Source organism: Lepidochelys kempii, chromosome 18 (assembly GCF_965140285.1).
Source record: "Lepidochelys kempii isolate rLepKem1 chromosome 18, rLepKem1.hap1, whole genome shotgun sequence".
Taxonomy (NCBI): Eukaryota; Metazoa; Chordata; order Testudines; family Cheloniidae; genus Lepidochelys; species Lepidochelys kempii.
This window is the reverse complement of record NC_136397.1, coordinates 12,165,599-12,184,690: the sequence shown is the minus strand read 5'-3', so window position 1 is coordinate 12,184,690 and position 19,092 is coordinate 12,165,599. Positions and strand designations below refer to the sequence as shown.

The 19,092-nt window shown below is 36.9% G+C and overlaps 1 protein-coding gene across 9 annotated transcripts in view; it reads left to right on the top strand.

Annotated features, from left to right (window-relative positions):
- The window catches only part of VPS13D (vacuolar protein sorting 13 homolog D), a 197,564-nt gene that overhangs the window by 10,134 nt on the left and 168,338 nt on the right, over positions 1-19,092 (top strand). For all 9 annotated transcript variants that reach the window (XR_012155549.2, XR_012155551.2, XR_012155552.2 and 6 more), the window contains exons 5-20: positions 373-453; positions 2,244-2,360; positions 2,680-2,784; positions 3,871-4,041; positions 4,200-4,300; positions 4,930-5,098; positions 7,472-7,564; positions 8,353-8,563; positions 9,347-9,526; positions 10,293-10,423; positions 11,287-11,359; positions 12,236-12,406; positions 13,385-13,515; positions 13,973-14,105; positions 15,586-17,811; positions 18,315-18,466. Coding sequence is in view for 3 of the 9 variants with exons in the window: in XM_073316658.2 (XP_073172759.2) it covers positions 373-453; positions 2,244-2,360; positions 2,680-2,784; positions 3,871-4,041; positions 4,200-4,300; positions 4,930-5,098; positions 7,472-7,564; positions 8,353-8,563; positions 9,347-9,526; positions 10,293-10,423; positions 11,287-11,359; positions 12,236-12,406; positions 13,385-13,515; positions 13,973-14,105; positions 15,586-17,811; positions 18,315-18,466 (4,245 nt within the window). In the remaining 6 variants the exon portion in view is untranslated. The remainder of the gene's footprint in view (positions 1-372; positions 454-2,243; positions 2,361-2,679; positions 2,785-3,870; positions 4,042-4,199; positions 4,301-4,929; positions 5,099-7,471; positions 7,565-8,352; positions 8,564-9,346; positions 9,527-10,292; positions 10,424-11,286; positions 11,360-12,235; positions 12,407-13,384; positions 13,516-13,972; positions 14,106-15,585; positions 17,812-18,314; positions 18,467-19,092) is intronic.

Genomic DNA, 19,092 nt, shown 5'->3' with positions numbered 1-19,092 from the left:
GTTTGCAATGCAAACATACTGCTAATGGAACAGAACCAGAACGTGAAGTTAATTAGCTTACTTTGTGTGCTTCATTTAACATAGCCATTGCAAATAAATAGCATCAATGATACAAAAGTGAAGTGGCATTTAAAAATTCTTTCTTTGTTATAATCTAAACTTTTGATAACACAAGTAAGTCATTGTTCGTTAAATAGGAGTTTTAACATGACAATCCCTTTCTAATATAGCGTCAGACTAGCAATTTCCTACATTATTTAGATTTTTTTCTTCTGGCTTTGTAAACATTAAAATTTATTTTCTAAACCTTATATTTAAAGAAAATACATTTTCTTTTTAATAGAATAGCTGTTCTGTCTCTCTCTCTTTCAGAAAGAACGACAGCAGAAAGGAGAATCTTACTGGTATTCAGTTACTGCATCTGCAGTCACAAGAATTGTAGAGAACATTGAAGTAAGTCTAATGGGACCCACAATCTTTCATTCTATTTACTAAAGAATACTTGGTTTGTATATGATATGCTTCTTGTTTATTTTCAGGAGACTCAACGTGTGTAAAATGGAGGTGAATACTTAGTAGAGAGAGGCCCCTTTCGGAGCTAGAATCTTTTTTCCTCTGAACTCTGAACCAAGCCAGAATTGGCAAAGTGAGGGGTTTATGGGGAGGAAGGAATCTTTCACTCTCCCAGTCCTTGGAGAAGTGTCATTCTTCCTTGATTTGTAGGGGTCGATAGATAATAGATCAATATAAAAGCTGTCTAGCTTTATGGTGGTTATCACCATAATATTGGAGTGTCTCCCAATTTATTAATACTTCCAATTTTAAAAGTTACAATGTATTACACCCAGGTTTATGTATAATGTTTTGAGTGTGACAAGTTTGGTGAGGTAATATCTTGTACTGGACCGACTTCTGTGTTTTGTTCTTCACATCTGCTTGGGAAGTAGATGTCGCTGTTAAGTTTGACTTCCTTCTTGATGTTGTGAAGTTTCCTTTTTAAATGGCAAAATTCATTATCTTCCAGTGTTGCTTGCTGTGTGGGTCCTAAGATGTGAGAGTAGCATTAAAGTATATAAAGAAGAAAATGTAAATACTGTTCTGAGATTCTGGAACTTTGACCTTTGCTTACTTCTGCTTATTTCTGGTGCATGAAGCTTGATGCTGCCTGAAAGACTGTTTAACATATACAAATAAAATGTATATGCAGTCTTCATCTAGCAATATTGGATAGACACTCAGCAGAAACCTTTTCTCCTTAGTTGCAAGCTCACTCAAAATTCTAGAGCCTGGGCTCTTTTACTTTCCTCTTTTAAAGTCGTAATAAAACTCATGATATTTTCACATTTATTTATTCTTAGCTACGTGTGCTAATTAAAATTTATAAGGATATCTGCATTATTAAAAAACTTGTGTCTAAAGAAACCAAAAAAATAAGCAACCCTCCCTGTAATATCTTATAAATCTGTTTATGCTAGCTGCCATGTAATGAATTTGTTCTTTTACTTCACCTATATGTAGAGGATATAGTCCGTGCTAACTCTGTATTGAGGGATCGCTTCCATGTACTGATGCTTATCTCATAACAGAAAACTGAGGTAACAGTCAGTTGTAAAAGGCTGTCATTAACAATAACTAGAAATAACTGGGGCCTTCCAGAGATGATACAGCATGTAGCGATGACGCAAATCAGATATTCTCAACGTGAGATCTTGGGCCGAGTATGACATTGTACAGTAAAACATGAAACAGCAAAATTCAGTTGGTTCCATGACCATTATGAGATTTTTGCCACATTTAAAATTAATTCAGGTCACCACTTCATGTTCTGCTAATGCAGCACTAGTTTTTATTCTAGTCTGCGTTGATTATTCTCTTGTGTTTTGAGCAACACGAGTTTCTGTATGACTACAGCAACTGTGGCCTGCAAGCAAGGGTAGTAGTAAAACAGCAGAGAAAAACAGACTGTTTTATGAAAATGGCAAATGACGTAGCTGGGGTTTTTAACATCTGGGGAGATGGGTAGACCAGAGTAAGAAATATGGAATGGAGCCTGTGGGAGTGCAGTCAGGAAATGGCAGGAGGGTCCCATCACAGAATAACCATTTAAATAAATTTTGTTTGTTTCTTGGAGATGTAAGTATTGAAACAGCTTGAATATAATTTATCAACATTGCAGTACGCTAAATCTGTTTCAAGCATAACACAATCTTTTTGCTCCCTGTCATGTTTTTCTCTCTCCTCAGTTAAAAATTCAAGATGTCCATTTGCGGTTTGAGGATGGCATCACAAATCCTTCACAGCCATTTGCCTTTGGAGTGTGCATCAAAAATGTATCAATGCAAAATGCTGTAAATGAGCCTGTGAGTATAGGTCAAAGTTAACACTGCATGAAGAAATGATACACGCTAAGATGTGATGTCACTTTTGTATGAGAATGATATAATTGTTTCCTGTTTTTAAAATGCAATACAATGGTTGCTATTAAATAATTACTGCAAATATTGTTTTATAATATAACAATTTCATCCTTAAGAATTATTGTAGATACCATGATAAAGTCAAAAACAGCTGCATGTTACACACTGAATATTTAATGGTGATCACAATACAGTCAGATTTAAAATAATTTGTCACATTTTGTTTGATGCATTGTGAGTGAGTTAAAATTTTTCACTTTAGGTAGAGAAGTTGATGCGGAAAAAGCAGTTGGATGTTGCTGACTTCAGTATTTATTGGGATACTTGTTGCACTTTATTGGGAGACCTGCCTCTTGGTGAGCTACAGGTATGAGATGAACATTTGGAAGGAATAATGTTTACTTGCATGTGAAGGGGGAAATCAAGACTTTCACGTTCTTCCACTGGTTTGTAATATAATGTAAAATTTTATAGTGCATTTAGGTCTAGGAATATTTAGAGCAACTGAAGCTATGTGGATTCATGATGTCATGGAAAGATTAGTACGGGACCAAGTAAAAACTGAAGTATGAACATCGCCTATTTAAATTATCCTCTTTAAAAGCCCTCCTTAAAACATGCTGCTTCCATGAGACCTGCCAATGGTACTACTAATATAGACTGTAAAATAGTAATTCAACCTATAAATATTAAACAAAAATAACCTAAGTCATAAACAAGAAACAAGCAAAATTAATCCACTCAGATGATGTGCTCTCAACATGATTATCTTCTCCTAAAAGCAGTGTTCCACTCTCTGTATTTACTGGTCTCTTTGTTCCACCTCTTCATTTGTAATGACGTCGTCTTGGTCTAATTTAGGACTCAGTATAGCTATTGGATCTTATATCTGTGTCCAGTTGCACTGAATTCAATGGGAGTCCATTCAGGATTCAAGAGTGTACCTGAGCGGATCTTACTGCTTTAGATTGTGGGTGCCAAAGGACAGAGGCTGGGTTTTTCTTTTCAGTTACTATGCAAAATATGGTTTTGTGGCTAAAAATTGGACCAGCATTTCCCCCAACTTCTGTATGATCTTTGGTAAATAATTTCATCTTTTTATGCCCCAGTGTATTTATCTATGCAATGGGGATATTTTCTTACCTCCATAGGAATGTTATTAGACCAAATTCATTCATTTTTATAAAGTGCTTTGAGAACCTCTGAAGACACTATAGAAATGTGAAATACCTTGCACAGTTGTGGCACTGTATAAATAATTTCCCCAAATATTATTTAAACAAGATTACCTTCTTGATAACAATTATTTCATGAGGAGAAAATCTGGTTAAAGGAGATGGAATTCCAGCAGTGTAATACACCTAGTAGAATCCTTATTAGCAGATTGTCATTTAGATAAATTGTGTATGTGTGTTATATGCAGTGACAGATTGAATTTGCTTGTAACTCACAGGAAGCAATGGACAAAAGTATGGAGAGCCGTGATCATAATTACATCATGGAGCCTGTATGTACTTCAGCTCTCCTCAAGAGAAACTGTTCTAAGGAGCCTTTAAGATCACGACATACACCACGGCTTGAGTGTGATATCCAGCTTGAGACAATACCATTAAAACTTTCACAGGTAAAATGGTTTCTCAGTGAATCGCTTCTCCAGATCATGCTTTAGATGTTTATTTTCAGTTGACCTACGAACATAAAATTGAGATTTAATCATTGTGCAGTAATTTAACAGAATACGTTAACACTGCCTAATTTATTTATATGCTGCTTTATTAAAAGATGCAGTATCAACAAATCGTGGGGTTCTTAAAGGAACTGGATCGAAAAGAGCGACAGCTAAAGTTCAGGAAATGGAAACCAAAGGTTACGATAGCTGACAAGTAAGTTTTTTATACTACTGATATTTTTATGTAATGATGTAAAATACCCTTTTATGCAGTCTTATGTTTGTTTTACACTTACCTGAACAACACTGTTTAGTCTAAAGTTAGGGCAAAAATCACAAAGGTGGTAGCTAGTGATTATGTGGTGCACAGAATTTAGCAATAAATTGAAATTATAGTTCTAATATTCTGTGCTCTACCAGCTGAATTATTGCTGTATATTTATTTAATTTAATTTGGATTTATACCTAAAATAAAAGTTGCTCTGATCCAAAGCTCTTAAGTGCTTCTGTCACAAGTTATAAGAATGAAATGATGAAACAATGAAAATAGCATAGGGGTTTTGTCCCCCTCCCCTTTGGAATGAGTTGGCTTTTTTTGGTTGAAGAGGTGGGGAATCCCACATGCTCAGTTCACAGATCTGTATTAAGAATAAAGGTCATAGGAGCTGATGAAATGAAGGTAGCGCTTCTTACTGCAGTAGTAGGACATGCTGGGTTGACGTGCCATTGAGGCTGTGGTGCCCATTTATTTCCTGGCTAGCGATCCTCTATTTTTCTCACTCAGCCTTTCCTCTGGATTGAGAATCAAACTAACTGGAAATGTATTCATTTGATGTGTTTTAGCTGCCGAGAATGGTGGATCTTTGCTTTGAACGCTAATCTTTCAGAAATCAGAGAGCAGAGGCAACATTCTACCTGGGACTTCGCATTACACCGGGCCCAAGATGCAGTGTCTTACACAGATATGTATTACAATCAGTTAAAAGGCATCCCGTTGTCTGTGGTGGAACAGGTATTGAAATTTGCAAGTACTGTACAGTATAGATATGTGACCCGAGCATCTTTTTAAAGTGAAACTAAATGCGTCTTGCTTATGTTCTTGTTTTAAAATTTACCTAAAATTTAACTGTAGAGTTATTTTAAATTTGCTAAACAATATGTTGTGTGGCAGCAAATTGTTTTTAGGACTTACAGAATCTCTTTGTAGTGTAACAGATGATCTTTCCTGGAGCCGTTACTTGTTTCTCGCAATTATCAATGGTGCTTTTTCACTAATTATTCATGCTGATCTCTTCATAGATGAAGGAGGAAACTTCTACCTGAAGTCTTTCAAAATGCAAAACTAGATAGTGTCCCAAGCCTTCCATACTGGGAGGTGGGAAGCATAGGAAAAGTAAATGTTTATGTTTAAGGTAATTCTTTCAAGATTCGGTTTTCCAATGGAAGACAGAATTGCTATTCAGTTTTCCTGCAATTTGCAGTGGTGTTTAGCTATTTAGAATTTTTGAGAGAAAGTTATGGTGTTCATGACAAGGGGTTCAATCCTTTAGACCTTTGTTCTCATGTATTCCCTACTTGCATTAGTAAAGAGGGATTATTCATATGAACAAAGAATGTAGAAATGGGCTTTGGAAATTTTTACAAACCCTGTTACTGAGGGAACTGGTAGTGATCCCTATATTTAGGCTTCCTAACACTTTCCTTTGTATAAGATTCCTGTGAACATTTTTTTACTGTCTAACACATATGTGGTTTGTGACAGGCCTCTGAAATTCATCAGGGAAGAAACCCTGGGGCTAGAGACATGCCTTTTGCTTGTTCCATGAAATTTCATACAGGTTTGGCTAAGCTGTAAACTTTTGGAAAATTGCCATTTAATTTGCAGCATGTCAAAGTAACTGAACACAAACATTTTAAAGAGCCAGGCCCATGGTGCTGCCAAAACAGCAGCAGCACATATTATATTGGGAACACTCTGGAGCTTCCAGAGCTGTTGCGGTGACAGGAGCAGAGGGAGAGAGCTGACCTTGGCTCCCCTTTGACCACCACCTGGCACAGGGCCCCAGTGGCCCATCTTCCCCCATGAGGCACGCATTCCCCTAGCTTCTGGGAGATGGGGACAGACATGGGTTGTGCTCTCCCCATCCACCTGATCAGACCCACCCCGTAGCCCCAGTAGTTCATCTCCACTCCATTCCCTCCTTCTCCCTTCCCGTCATCCCCGGGATTATATCCTCCTATAGCTGGCTAATGTAGTTAGTCCTTAGCTCAAGCTTTGCTGCAGGTTCAGGGCTGAAACCTTGCTGATGATGCATGATAGGTGGGTTGTTAGCTGTACAAAGCAGAATGTTTTTTTTAATTTCTTAAGAAAACTACTCACCTAGAAAATTTCATACAAAAAATTGTTAAAGGAATGTTATTTAGATTGCAAAATAAAGCACTTAAAAGTCAGCTATATGGTTGCCACCTGATGCAGCCTTCATTTTGGTTCTTTATGCCTATGCAGTTTGATACTATCTTTTAATTCCATTATAACACTTTTTCCATAGACCACTACCTCATTCAGTGCACAGAGAGGGCTTGACTTTGTAACCTAAATAACTTTTTAATGTAGTTTTTTAAAATGTCTATTTCACTAATTTTGTAAATTTTTACTTTGTATGATATCAAATTGTTTTCTTTGAAATTGGATTTGAGCATCTCTAGACCCTCTCACAAAGTTTGGAAACAATACTTAATAGGCAAGCCTTTTTCTGGCACTGAAAACCATCTTTGGTTTTTTATATATATATTTCTATTAGTAAGATCCCTCGAGCATCCAAGAAACAGCTCTTCTAGGGTTGCAAGTCCCTTTGTGCAACACCTCCCACCATCACACTCTCTCTCTCTCTCTCTCTCTCTCTCTCTCTCTCTCTCTCTCTCACACACACACACGCGCTTGGTGTTGTAGGCAATCCAAGTCCTCGCTTATCATGCAAGAGTTGGAACAGGACTACCAAGTACACTGTCTCTGATGCCTCGAGGAATGAATTCCCTTGACAGAAAGTAGTTTCATAGCTTTCCTTGTCCATTTTCGTTAATTGAATTCCAGTTTTGGCTCTTATGTGCCTGCAGCATAGATGCATGTTTGAACTCAGTTTAATTGTGTATCAAATGAACAAATTGCCGTTGATTCCGATTAAATGTCTGTGTTCCGGTATCTTCTGTAGAGATTTTCAAATTCATCTATGGGATTTAGGAGCAGATGTCCCAGTGAAAATCTGTGCATTTGTGCTGCTAAATCCCTTAGATGCTTGAAAGAATCTCCCTCTGAGTGTATTTTTTGAAGAGTAGAAAGCTTTAATTGCCTGTGAACCAGCACAGACATACCTTTTTGCTACTGCAGGAAGAAATGCATCGTATTGAAGAAGAGCAGACGTTTGAGGAGATGAAGATTTTACGTGAGATTGTTTATGACAAATTCCATGATGTAGCTGAGGTGAGTGACTTTCTGCACACTGGATAATATTGAGAATCTAAAGGTGCAGTATTACAAGAAATTGTATCGTCCTCATTGTAAAAGGTATTGTAGCATGTACAGTATATTCATGCTGAGCGGTGTGATGCCAGTGCTAAAACCACAATCATGCTCAGATTCTTCAGTTGTGATATGCTGAGTGCTATTATTAGGGTGCTTGAGCTCCATACTGGCAACTCGTCTTCCTCTTTAATATTAAAAGAGAGAACTAAGACTGAAACCTTATGGAATTTTCCTGGAATAAATAGTGCAGAGTTGGTCCTTTTTATAAATGTACAAACATTTGACCCCTTAAGGCTCATTTCATAAGAAGTAATGTTGACTACTGATTGTAATCCTGAGTGAGAGTTCAATGAAAAGTAAATGCTTATTGATCGAGCTATGGTTAGGGTGCATGACAAATGATTCTGGCAACAGTTAGGTTGATAGAGTAACTAAGAAAAATTAAACTGATCTGGATAAATCCAGAACTGTTAACTCATACATACGTCTAAAAATATGCAGAAGCTAACTGTGGTAATAAGTTTACAATGTATAAAACAAGATTCTGATGATAGTCGGTTTAGACAACACAGCAATATATTTGACAAGTGAAAACAGCATTGTATGGTATTTATGCTTAGGAATGTTCAGTAAATAAATAATAGATGGAATCATAGTAAGAAATAATACATTCTGGATTAAGACAAAGGTTCTTTTCTTTTATTTATCTTAATGTGTGTTTTTGATTTTTTTTTTATTTGGAACAGAGTCTTAAAGAGCCTTTGTCTGAGTCCCCTGGAGTGTCTCCTACTGTAGAGCCTGAACGTAGCAGTAGCAGAGGGATGCTGCAGTATCTTCAGTCTTGGTTTCCTGGGTGGGGGGGCTGGTATGGGTACGCTCAGCAGACATACGAAGGTGAACCTTTTGAGGGACTGCTACCAGAAACACAAGAACAGTGGAATCCAGAAGACATGCTGGGTATGGTAATATTTTTTTCTCAAAATTATCACCTTAGGGCATGTGCATACTGGAAAGAAAAAATGAGTTTCAGAGCCTGAGTCAACTAACTTGGGCTTGTGCTAAGGGGCTAAAAATATTAGTGTAAATTGCTTGGGTTGGATCCTGCACTCTAAAACCAGTGAGGGGCATGGGTTTCAGAGGCTGGGATCCAACCCGAATGGGAACATCTGTATTTCTATTTTTAGCCCTGGAGTGCAAGCCTCACAAGCCAAAGTCAGTTGACACAGGCTCGGCGGCTTGCTACCATTGGGCTTTTTTTTTTTTTCTCCCTCCTTCACTGTAGATGTTCCCTCAGTTAAATACTTGTTAAAGATGAACTGAAAGGATTTTTAAAATTCGTATCATTAAAAGGAGAGAGATGTAGACTTAAATTTCTAAATAAATATGTATAAAGGAGAAATATTTAAAAAATATCTTTTTCTTAATCACTGACTAAAACTAAATTAAAACTTCTGTGGGTTTTTTCTATTAGTTGATTGCTAATTTCTAAAGCAGCATAAAGGTTGCAGCTGGCTGTACTGTTTAAGTTGTTTGTAGTGATAACTATTGCAGGAGAAGTACAGACTTTTGAGCTCTGGTTGAACAGGTAATAAGCTGTTGTCTACTTGTTCATTCCTCCCATCCCCACCCCCATAGTTGGGCTATCTTTGTCCTTCATAGAAAATTAAGTCTCAAGTTTTTGCTCACTAGTTGTCTTGTAGCTTGTTTGTTAAACTCACCTTGTTCTCCTTTTTAAATTAGTTGCTGATGAATTTTTTGATCCAGCTGCCGATGCCTCCAGTATGAACACATTTACAAAGAGAGATCATGTGTTTGCTAAATTAAATCTCCAGTTGCACGGTGGCACTGTTACCTTGTTGCATAAGGAGAAGAGGACTCCCTGTACAAATGAAAGTGCTTTCATGCAGCTGGAATTTTCAGGTAACATATTTCAAATTTTGATAGTTGTCATACCTAAAATAGGACAAGAGCTTTCCCTGCTTTATAAACAATACTGTATAGCCACTCATGACTGAGCTAATGTTATGGAACGGTACTGAAACCATTCAAGTTCAGGTCTCGCTTCCCTTGGTAAGCCCATGTTTCATTAGTATATACCTTGACAGTTTTAATTATTTTAGGATTGAAGTAGGTAATTGAGGATTGTGAATACGAAAGTAATTTGTTGAACTTTCATTTGTTTTATTATGTATAGAGTGGTGGTAAATCTTTTTACTTCTTTACTTTTTACTTTCAGATATTTGAATAGTTTCACAGTAATATAATTCTATAAATTGAGTTTTTTTTCTGGTATTTAGTCCTTAGTTCAGATAATACATTTGTAGAAATACATGTGCAACAATTCTGTTCATCTATCCCAAAATGCATTTTTTCAACATTTTGATGCAAATATTTGCAGACACTTCTAACCATATTACTTGCAAAAATAAATAAATAAATATAAAATAAAAATCCCCTTATGGGGCAAGAGCTTTAATTCTTCAATTTGAGGAAACCTTAGCAATGAGAAACTGATGGTTTAAAAGGCTGTCAATGAAGCATAACTAACCAGTCTTAGCTCTTGTCTTGTTTCTTAGCTTGCTTATGAATATGTAAGATGACACTTGTATCTGTCATCCATAAATACATTTATTGTCATGTATTCTCTCTAGAATTCAATACAGCCACTTATGTCTTTATTTTCCAGGTGTAAAGATCTTAGCAGAATCCCTTCCCCGCAAAAATTCTTCCCTTCTCACAGTTCAACTGGGTGGCCTTTTTCTGCGAGATTTAGCAACAGAAGGGACCATATTTCCTGTTCTTGTCTTCCCAAATCCTGTATGTAAAAGAATGCAATTACATCTTGATATAGTACTGTTGCCATTTCAGGATTGATATTTAAATTAAAAAAAACCCCTCAAAATATGAGTATAAAAATACTAATGTTAATCTTCTTATGTATCTTAGTATGAAGCATTTGCATCATAAGCACAGAAGAAAACCTATAATCTGGAAAATGTCTGAATGAACTTTGGCTTTTTTTTCTCTGCAAGGATCCTCCATAAAGCTCTTCCTGTTTTTAATCTTTGGGACTGTTGTTCTGTATATTACTATACAGAGCCAGTTGTTGGACTGAATTTAGTTTTGGAATAATAAGTGCTGCTGCTTAATTAGCTAAAGAGTTTGTTTTTTGCTTTATTTACCAACTCTCCCCTTCTCCCCTCCCCAAAAAGCCTTGGTTCCCATGGAGGACTTTCTTCAATTGCATTTAGTTCAAGACTACAAACGTACAATCCAGGAACTTTTTTCTAGTATTGTTACTGAAGAATTTAAGTGTTTCTACCAGAGAGGGATGAAAGATTTGATTTTGCTTTAGCCTTGAAGACTTGAAGTCTATTAACTATAACGTTCTGACATTTGTAGAAATGTGATTTGCTACTTACAATCAGCTTGTTGACTAAGAAAGATAGCTTTTCCTCCTTATATGTTCACATGCAAATTGTTTTTCTTTCTTTCATTATTGGTTATATGAAGAAAAAATACATGGCATAATGGCATAATTATTATAAATCACATTGCATTCTAAAATTAACAACAAATAAAATAAGGAAAAACACAACTTAAATTTGGGTATGTACACTAAATGGCTTATTTTCATATTCAGTTTGATGGTCTTCAATTTTTTTTTTTTTCCTAATTAGCAAAAAGAGGTTGGCTGCGTCTCCTCCTTTGGTCTCCAAACTTCATCTTCAGAAATGACTAATAGGAGCACTGGTAATATTTTCATTACTATGCCTGATCTGAGCATGCAACCAGATTATGCATTTGAAAAAGATATTAGTGAAATACTTAGGCTAAAAAATTTCAAATGTAGGTGCCTGATGTTAGGCTCCGAAATCCATATTTAGGCTCTGGACTTGCGTAGAGAAACTTGCAGGATATCTCCCACGCTGAAGTCAATGGGGCTTTGCATGGGTTCAGAGATCCACCTTTGCAAAGCAAATTTGCAAGATTGGGTTGTTGTGCAAGTAAACAAATGGCCTGATTTTGACAAACTGAACTCAGTAGGAACTGCAGATACTCATCTTTGAAAATGAGATTGCTGCTCGAGTTAGGAACCTAACTTTAGGCACCCAGTTCTGAAAATTTTAGTCGTTTAATTGTAGACAAATACTAATTGCCATATTTGGGGTCGGGAAGGAATTTCCCCCTAGGTCAGATTGGCAGAGACTTTGGGGGGGTTTTCGCCTTTCTCTGCAGCATAGGGCGAGGGTCACTTGCTGGTTTCAACTAGAGTGGATTGTCTGTAACTTGAAGTCTTTAAATCATGATTTGAGGACTTCACTAACTCAGCCAGATGTTAGGGGTATACTACAGGAGTGGGTGGGTGAGGTTCTGGGGCCAGCAGTATGCAGGAGGTCAGAAAATATGATCATGATGGTCTCTTTTGGCCTTAGTCTATGAATGTTAATTTTTAAATTGAGCTGCTTTTGATGCATATCCATTGTATTTTAAAAAATTTAAATACTATAGTCTGAATGAACATCAGATATTAACTACCCCCATGCAAACAAAAAATTGATTTTTATACCCTCCGTACTCCTACTTTAGACAGAATTGCTTTTATATTCTTTTGTTATCTTGATTCAGATGCAGACCCCGATGCACCAGTATTTGAGATGCTGTATGAGAGAAACCCAGCCCACAGCAATTTTGAGAGACGCCTGGAAGTCAGTACCAGACCTCTAAATATTATTTACAATCCACAAGCCATTAAGAAAGTAGCCGATTTCTTCTACAAGGGAAGGGTTCATACCTCAGGTTAACCTTTTTGTTTGATATTTTTTTCATGTCTTATTTATTTTCTCAAATTTGATTGATTTCTCATATTTACTCCGGTAAAGCGGCAATAAAAGTTTCCATTGTAAATTCAAATCAAGAAAAAGTGAGGGCTTCTCTTGATTTCTGAAGCAGAAAGGGCATGCCTTCAGGATATCTCCCTACACTTCCACCTTTAATTGACTAATCTTGTAGATGCCACATTATCACAATCTGTCCCTCTCTCAAGTCTGTCGTTGCCACTCTTGGATTTGTCAGAGGGAGTGTCTTCCTTTTTACAGTTGCTGTGTCTCTTCCATAAGGATAGAGCTTCACTGAACTAATCCTTGCTTGACCTGGGGGCTTAAGACCTGAGCTTGAACTTTCATGTCAGCTGCCTTTAGAACTTCAGCTCTGTATGTTGCTTCTGAGGGCAGAAAGGGTGAGAATAAGGAACAATAAATGATTCTTTTTGAATCCTTAGTATTTGAATACTAAGAGTTTGATAGCAGCAAGATATGGCACAGACCTAGTATAGAAATAGTTTTCCTTCCTTTTTACAAGATCAGAATGTTCCTCAAGGGACATGGATACAATTAGGAAGGATTTTGGCTGCCTCATAGCCCTTCCTTAAATTCCCTTGAGTACATTTAGTCAGATTTTGTTCAGGAAATTAAAATGGAAGGTGTGACCCACCATAATGATCACACAAGGATTTAAGAAATCCTTTGTTTGCTTAAAAGCTCTGTTTTTGCCGAATAATCATTTGTAATACAGTTAGTGTTTAGGGCTGTTATTGGGAATGGTCACTTCAGCCTCTAGATGCAATTTTTGGCCATCTGTTGTTATGCAGTTTCCTGGAAAAAACAACAACATAGTTTACATTTTTATAAATCACAGTAAATAAATTCTCATTACTACTTTCTGATTCAGCGATATGTGAACAAAATTATGCAACTCAGATTTGTATATTTCCTGCAGGCTTTGGATATCAGTCTGAGCTAGAGGTGAGAGTGGCTGAAGCAGCTAGAAGACAGTACAACAAACTAAAAATGCAGACAAAAGCTGAAATCAGGCAAACGATTGATCGTTTACTAGTGGGAGATTTCATTGTAAGTTTCTTTTTCTCAGAAATGTGTTTTGTTTCCTTGCCTTTTATATTAGTTCTGAAACATGGAAGGGATCCACAAAGTTTCCCAAATTTCAAGTTCCCATTGAAATCAATAGGAGCTGTTGAGTGTTGAGCTTTTTTGAAAAATTCTCTCCAAGTATGTAGTAATCATCTTTCAACTGATCTTGGAAACTACTTTGCCCTTCCTAAAAATTGAAGGATAATTGTATTAGTAATGTACATGTCATAAGTAGCTGTTATAACAAGAGAAAAAATTAAAAGATCTTTTCTCTGAGAAGGAAATATTTGGGCTCTGATACTTTTTCATAAAACATTGTCAAATGCATGTTATGCTTATACAGGTACCTTAGTATCAGTGGAGAATTTATAATTTGGATAGGATTGATTCTTGCATTTGTTTTGTGAATGGGAAGAAAATATTTTTATTTTGTTTTCAGGAAAACAGCAAACGTTGGACAGTGTGCCTTGATATTTCTGCCCCTCAGGTGATCTTTCCTGATGACTTCAAATTTGTGGACCCAGTGTTAGTAGTGTTGGATCTGGGGAGAATATTACTAACTAATTCTCAAGGTATGGCCTGGAAATAAACTGTATCTATTTTTACATGTATATGGTAGGACCCCCCAGCATTCTTCTATTTGCCTGGGCACACATACAGTTTTACTAGTATTAACACCATATTTATTGTGGGAGGATGGGTCGGGGTAAACTTTAGTCCAGGGATGGCCTTACCTCTACAGGACCTAGTATGAAATCTGAAGTCTGCGTATGGCCATTCACATCTGTAACCTGTGTGTCTGGCACATTTGAGCAGACTGGGGATTCTTGTCTCAGAGAATCAGAAAGGCTTAGAGTCTGAGACAGCTGTTCCAGAGAAAGCATGTTTTGAAAATGGTCTCCAAAATGTGAAGCCCTGTGAGGCTGTACTCTTGGCATTTGCCAAGGGCTAGCTGGCAAGAGTGAAAGGAATTTTTTTTTTAACTATCCAATAAATAAAACAATTACTTTTATAACTAAGCCAAGCCACAGTGCTGGTAGTAATGTATAAAAACTGAAAAGGAAACTCAAACACAATAAAAAAAAATTAAGCTTTTAGATAAAACCAAATCTGCTTAAAATGCAGTATATCTAAGTAACAGTTATTATTACATTGGATTTCTCTATTTAATACTTGTTTTTGAAAAGGAAGATATCTAACCTTAAAAGAAATAGTATGATGCTGATAAACTCTACAGTCCTGTGTAAAATCCTGATCCCACTGATGCCAATGGGAGTTTTGCCAGGCTTTCACCCTCAAGGTCCTTAGACATACCATTCTACCTCTTTCTAGCATATCGACAAACCATTTTCTGCAAGGTCTTCACAGCCTTTTTTAGTAACTGCTACGTTATGGTTTGAACTGAGCAAACTGAGTAAACTATTTTCACAACATCCATTTGGGTTCTCTAGTAAGGTTTAAAGAGGAATTAGATTCTTTTGAGTGGCATGATTTTTCTCTCCTCTCATGCTGCATTTAAACCACACAGAAACAAAGGTGGAAATTGCAAGATTAGTCTTTTACGGATTCTCTTCTATGGACAGTAAAGTTGATTAGACACAGAAGAGTTGATCCCATTGAAGTCAATTTAGTCTTGAATTAGCTGACTTCAGTGGCCCTTGAATCAGGCCCAATGTGTTGTCAAATGCATCACATCGACATAGGAAAAAATATTTTTCTCTAATCTCCTTCAGTAATTGTAGTAATGTAATTACAATATATAATAATATATTTTAATAGTTAAAAATTCACAAGTGTAATTTTTAAAATGGATTTTTTAAAATATGTTACATCTGTCACTTACGTGACAGAAATATAGTGGTTACTTTTCTTTTTGTTTTCTTACTGTTATCAAATCTAGCGATAAGAGATCAGGTACTACATGAGTATTGCACTTGACAATTTCTTGACCTTTTGTTTAAAATTAAAACATACAACAAGATCAATATTTTAGAAGTGTTCAAAGGAAAAGAATGTATGATTTTGATGAGTCCATCCTTTTTAAATCTACAGATGAGTCTAAAAAGAAGGGTGCAGGTGGTTTGTCATCAGAGGTCAAAGAACTGAGTGATGATGAATATAAAACACCTCTTGCAACTCCTCCCAATACCCCACCTTCTGAGGCTACCACCAGTAGTGGAATCAAAACATCTGAATTGACTTGCTTAGAAATCAGTGAAGAGCAACTACAGGCACACTTAATGAGTAAAAAGATGTATGAGAGGTACACGTTGTCATTTATGGATCTTCAGATCATGGTTGGACGAGTGAAAGATAACTGGAAACATGTTCAGGATAGTGATGTGGGTCCAACTCATGTGGTAGAAAAATTCAATGTTCATTTGCAGTTGGAGCGCAGATTGATATACACCTCTGATCCGAAATACCCAGGAGCTGTCCTATCTGGGAATTTACCAGACCTGAAAATACATATCAATGAGGATAAAATATCAGCTTTGAAGAATTGTTTTGCAAGGCTGAGTACATCTGAAACTAAGTCCCCAGATGCTTTACACATAGGGAAAGAGAAGATTTTCACAGAAGTAGACCAGCGTGGAAGTTTGCATGATTCTGTAATGAATTTAACACAGAGTGTTATGATGGTTGAACAACACACTAGGGAGGTACTTGTAGAGTCTCAACTTCTTTTAGCTGAATTTAAAGTTAACTGTATGCAGCTAGGTGTTGAAAGCAATGGGCGATACATCTCTGTACTCAAGGTTTTTGGCACCAATGCCCATTTTGTGAAGAGGCCTTATGATGCAGAAGTGTCACTAACTGTTCATGGCTTATTACTGGTTGACACTATGCAAACATACGGCTCTGATTTTGATCTTTTGATGGCTTCTCACAAGAATCTTAGTTTTGATGTTCCAACAGGAAGTCTTCGAGATAGTAGGGCACAGTCTCCTATTTATGGACCAAATGAAGCCTGTCCAGTTGATGTGGCCAGTTTGACAGAGAAATGTGCAGCAGCCTCAAATGTTTCATCTGGTAATTATGCAAAAGATCAAGAATCTTTGATTAAACTGGAATATCAATTTGTGAGTGCAGAGTGCCCATCAATGAATTTGGACAGCACGCTCCAAGTGATATCAGTGCAGGTGAACAACTTGGATATCATTCTTAACCCAGAGACAATTGTTGAGCTGATCGGGTTTCTCCAGAAATCCTTCCCAAAGAAAAAAGAAGATTCTAGCCCTCAGCCTTTAATGACTGACTTGGAAAGAAATTTCAGGGAGCAGGAAACCTTTCAGTCTACCCATGCACGAAATATAGAAGTAGCAGTGGACATTCATTGGCTAAATATACTCCTCCTTAGGACACTTGGAATGACAAATGGAGAAAAATATGGCAGAAAAATTGCAACAGCGAGCATTGGTGGCACCAAAGTTAACGTCTCCATGTGTAGCAAGTTGGATGTAAATGGCTCTCTTGGCTGCTTGCACCTTATGGATCTGACGCAAGATAACGTTAAGAACCAGTATGTTGTCAGCATAGGGAATACAGTAAGGTATGAAAATCTCATCAATAATATTGGCTACTTTGAATCTGTATTTGTCAGGCTCGATGAGGAAAGTAGCCTCCCAGATGCTTTGAGCTTCAATTTTGTAGAGCAGTCGAAAGAAGAATGCTCCCTGAACCTCAAAATGGCTTCTTTACATTACAACCACTCGGCTAAATTTCTGAAAGAACTAACTTTATCCATGGATGAATTGGAAGAGAATTTCCGCAGCATGCTGAAGACAGCAGCAACAAAAGTTACCTCTGTCCTGGCAACTAAAACTGCTGAATACAGTGAAATGGTTTCTCTGTTTGATACAACACCACGATCAAGAGACCCTTTCAATTTAGAAGATAATGAAGAAGATGGATTTGGACCATCATCTCTCAAAACTGATACTATTAAGCTTATCTTAAATGTAAATGTTGAGTCACCAATTGTATCAATACCTCGCAAGCCAGGTAGCCCTGAACTGCTTGTAGGGCATCTAGGACAAATATCTATTCAGAATTTTGTGCCAGGAGAAGATGAGTCTAGAAGTGACAGACTGCAAGTTGAAATTAAAGATATTAAAATGTATTCTTTAAATAGCAACCAGTTTATTGTCAGGAAAGAGTCTGCCAGTGAGATGACTCAGGGGTTACACCCTCCTTCAGGTACTTCCAGTGTTACTATCCAGGAGGAATCCAACTTTACTCGTCATGATTTTTTTGAATCATTACATAAAGGTCATGGTAAGTATCATGAAAAACTCTGGTTTATTTCTTTTAACTAACAAGTAGTATTACAACCCGAGCGTATTTAAATAAATATCTGTTTAAATTCCTCAAGCAGCACGTTTTATGAAAAGCCTCTTTTTAATTACAATGTGGACAAATTCACATTTATTTGTATCCAGATTTTGCATTCCTAATCTGAAAACTGAATAGTTGCCTCCATGCACAGCTTTGCTAAAATGCAATCAAAACTACAATTTAAAAAAAAAAAATTTTTTTTAGAGCAACCGAAAGAGTCAGAATTAGATCAGCAAAAGCAGAATTATGTTGTCTTTTCTGGGCTGTGCTTATTCAGTCCCATATGAAAAGAGAGCCAGTTTCAGTCTCCAGGTAATTATATATTCCATGGTGATGTAATTTTTGCCTTTATTTTAATTTGACACATTTCAGTATGATGTGATTTAGTATTTCATACTGTAGATGTTGGGGATAAAAAATGTATGTATGTCTTTTAATAACAGCTTTCCACATTCTGAACAACACCACTATACAATTTAAATTGGAGAAGATCCCAATAGACAGAGATTTAGATTTGACGTTCCCTTTGAATAATGAAGACTTTGGAATATCAAGCATTATGAGAATCGAGGGGAAATTTGTCAACCCTCTTCAGGTATAATAATTTAATATTTACCAGCATTAATATAGATGTTTTACTCCACAGTTGAATAGAGCAATTTTTTTTTTATTAAAAATCCTTTTTTGATGATATAGAAGAACAATGTCAGGGACTGGGTTGCTTAGGGAACTGGAAAATGGAATACAGAATTCTACCTCTATATTGCCAGTTCAAATCTAACCCAGGGCAATGTCCAGAAGTTAGTATCATAAGGCATTTTGGTAGTCTGCTTGAAATGAGTTGACGGTCTTTCATTCCTAATCATCCTCCGTCCACACCACCGAGAACCCCCACTACCATTGTCCTAATTGGCATGCTTGTTAGGAATCTCAACAAAGATCGATTCAATCAGGTAACAGGGTTCACGTCCTGCCCCTCTTCCTGGGGCCCACTTGCTTCCCCCAATAAGGCTCAGAGAGGCTTCAGGGTTGTGCAACACCTGTGTCTTTATTTACTTAAAGTTATCCCACCACCAGTGTCTGTCTATAGACAAGCTTTACAGGATTAGTTACCTCCTTTACAGGCAGAGTCAGCATTCAGCTAGGAGACCTCCAGTTCCCTCCCTGAGTGACTTCTCCCTGGCTGCTCCCTTGCCTGCTGGCTCCCTCCCGGCCTTTATA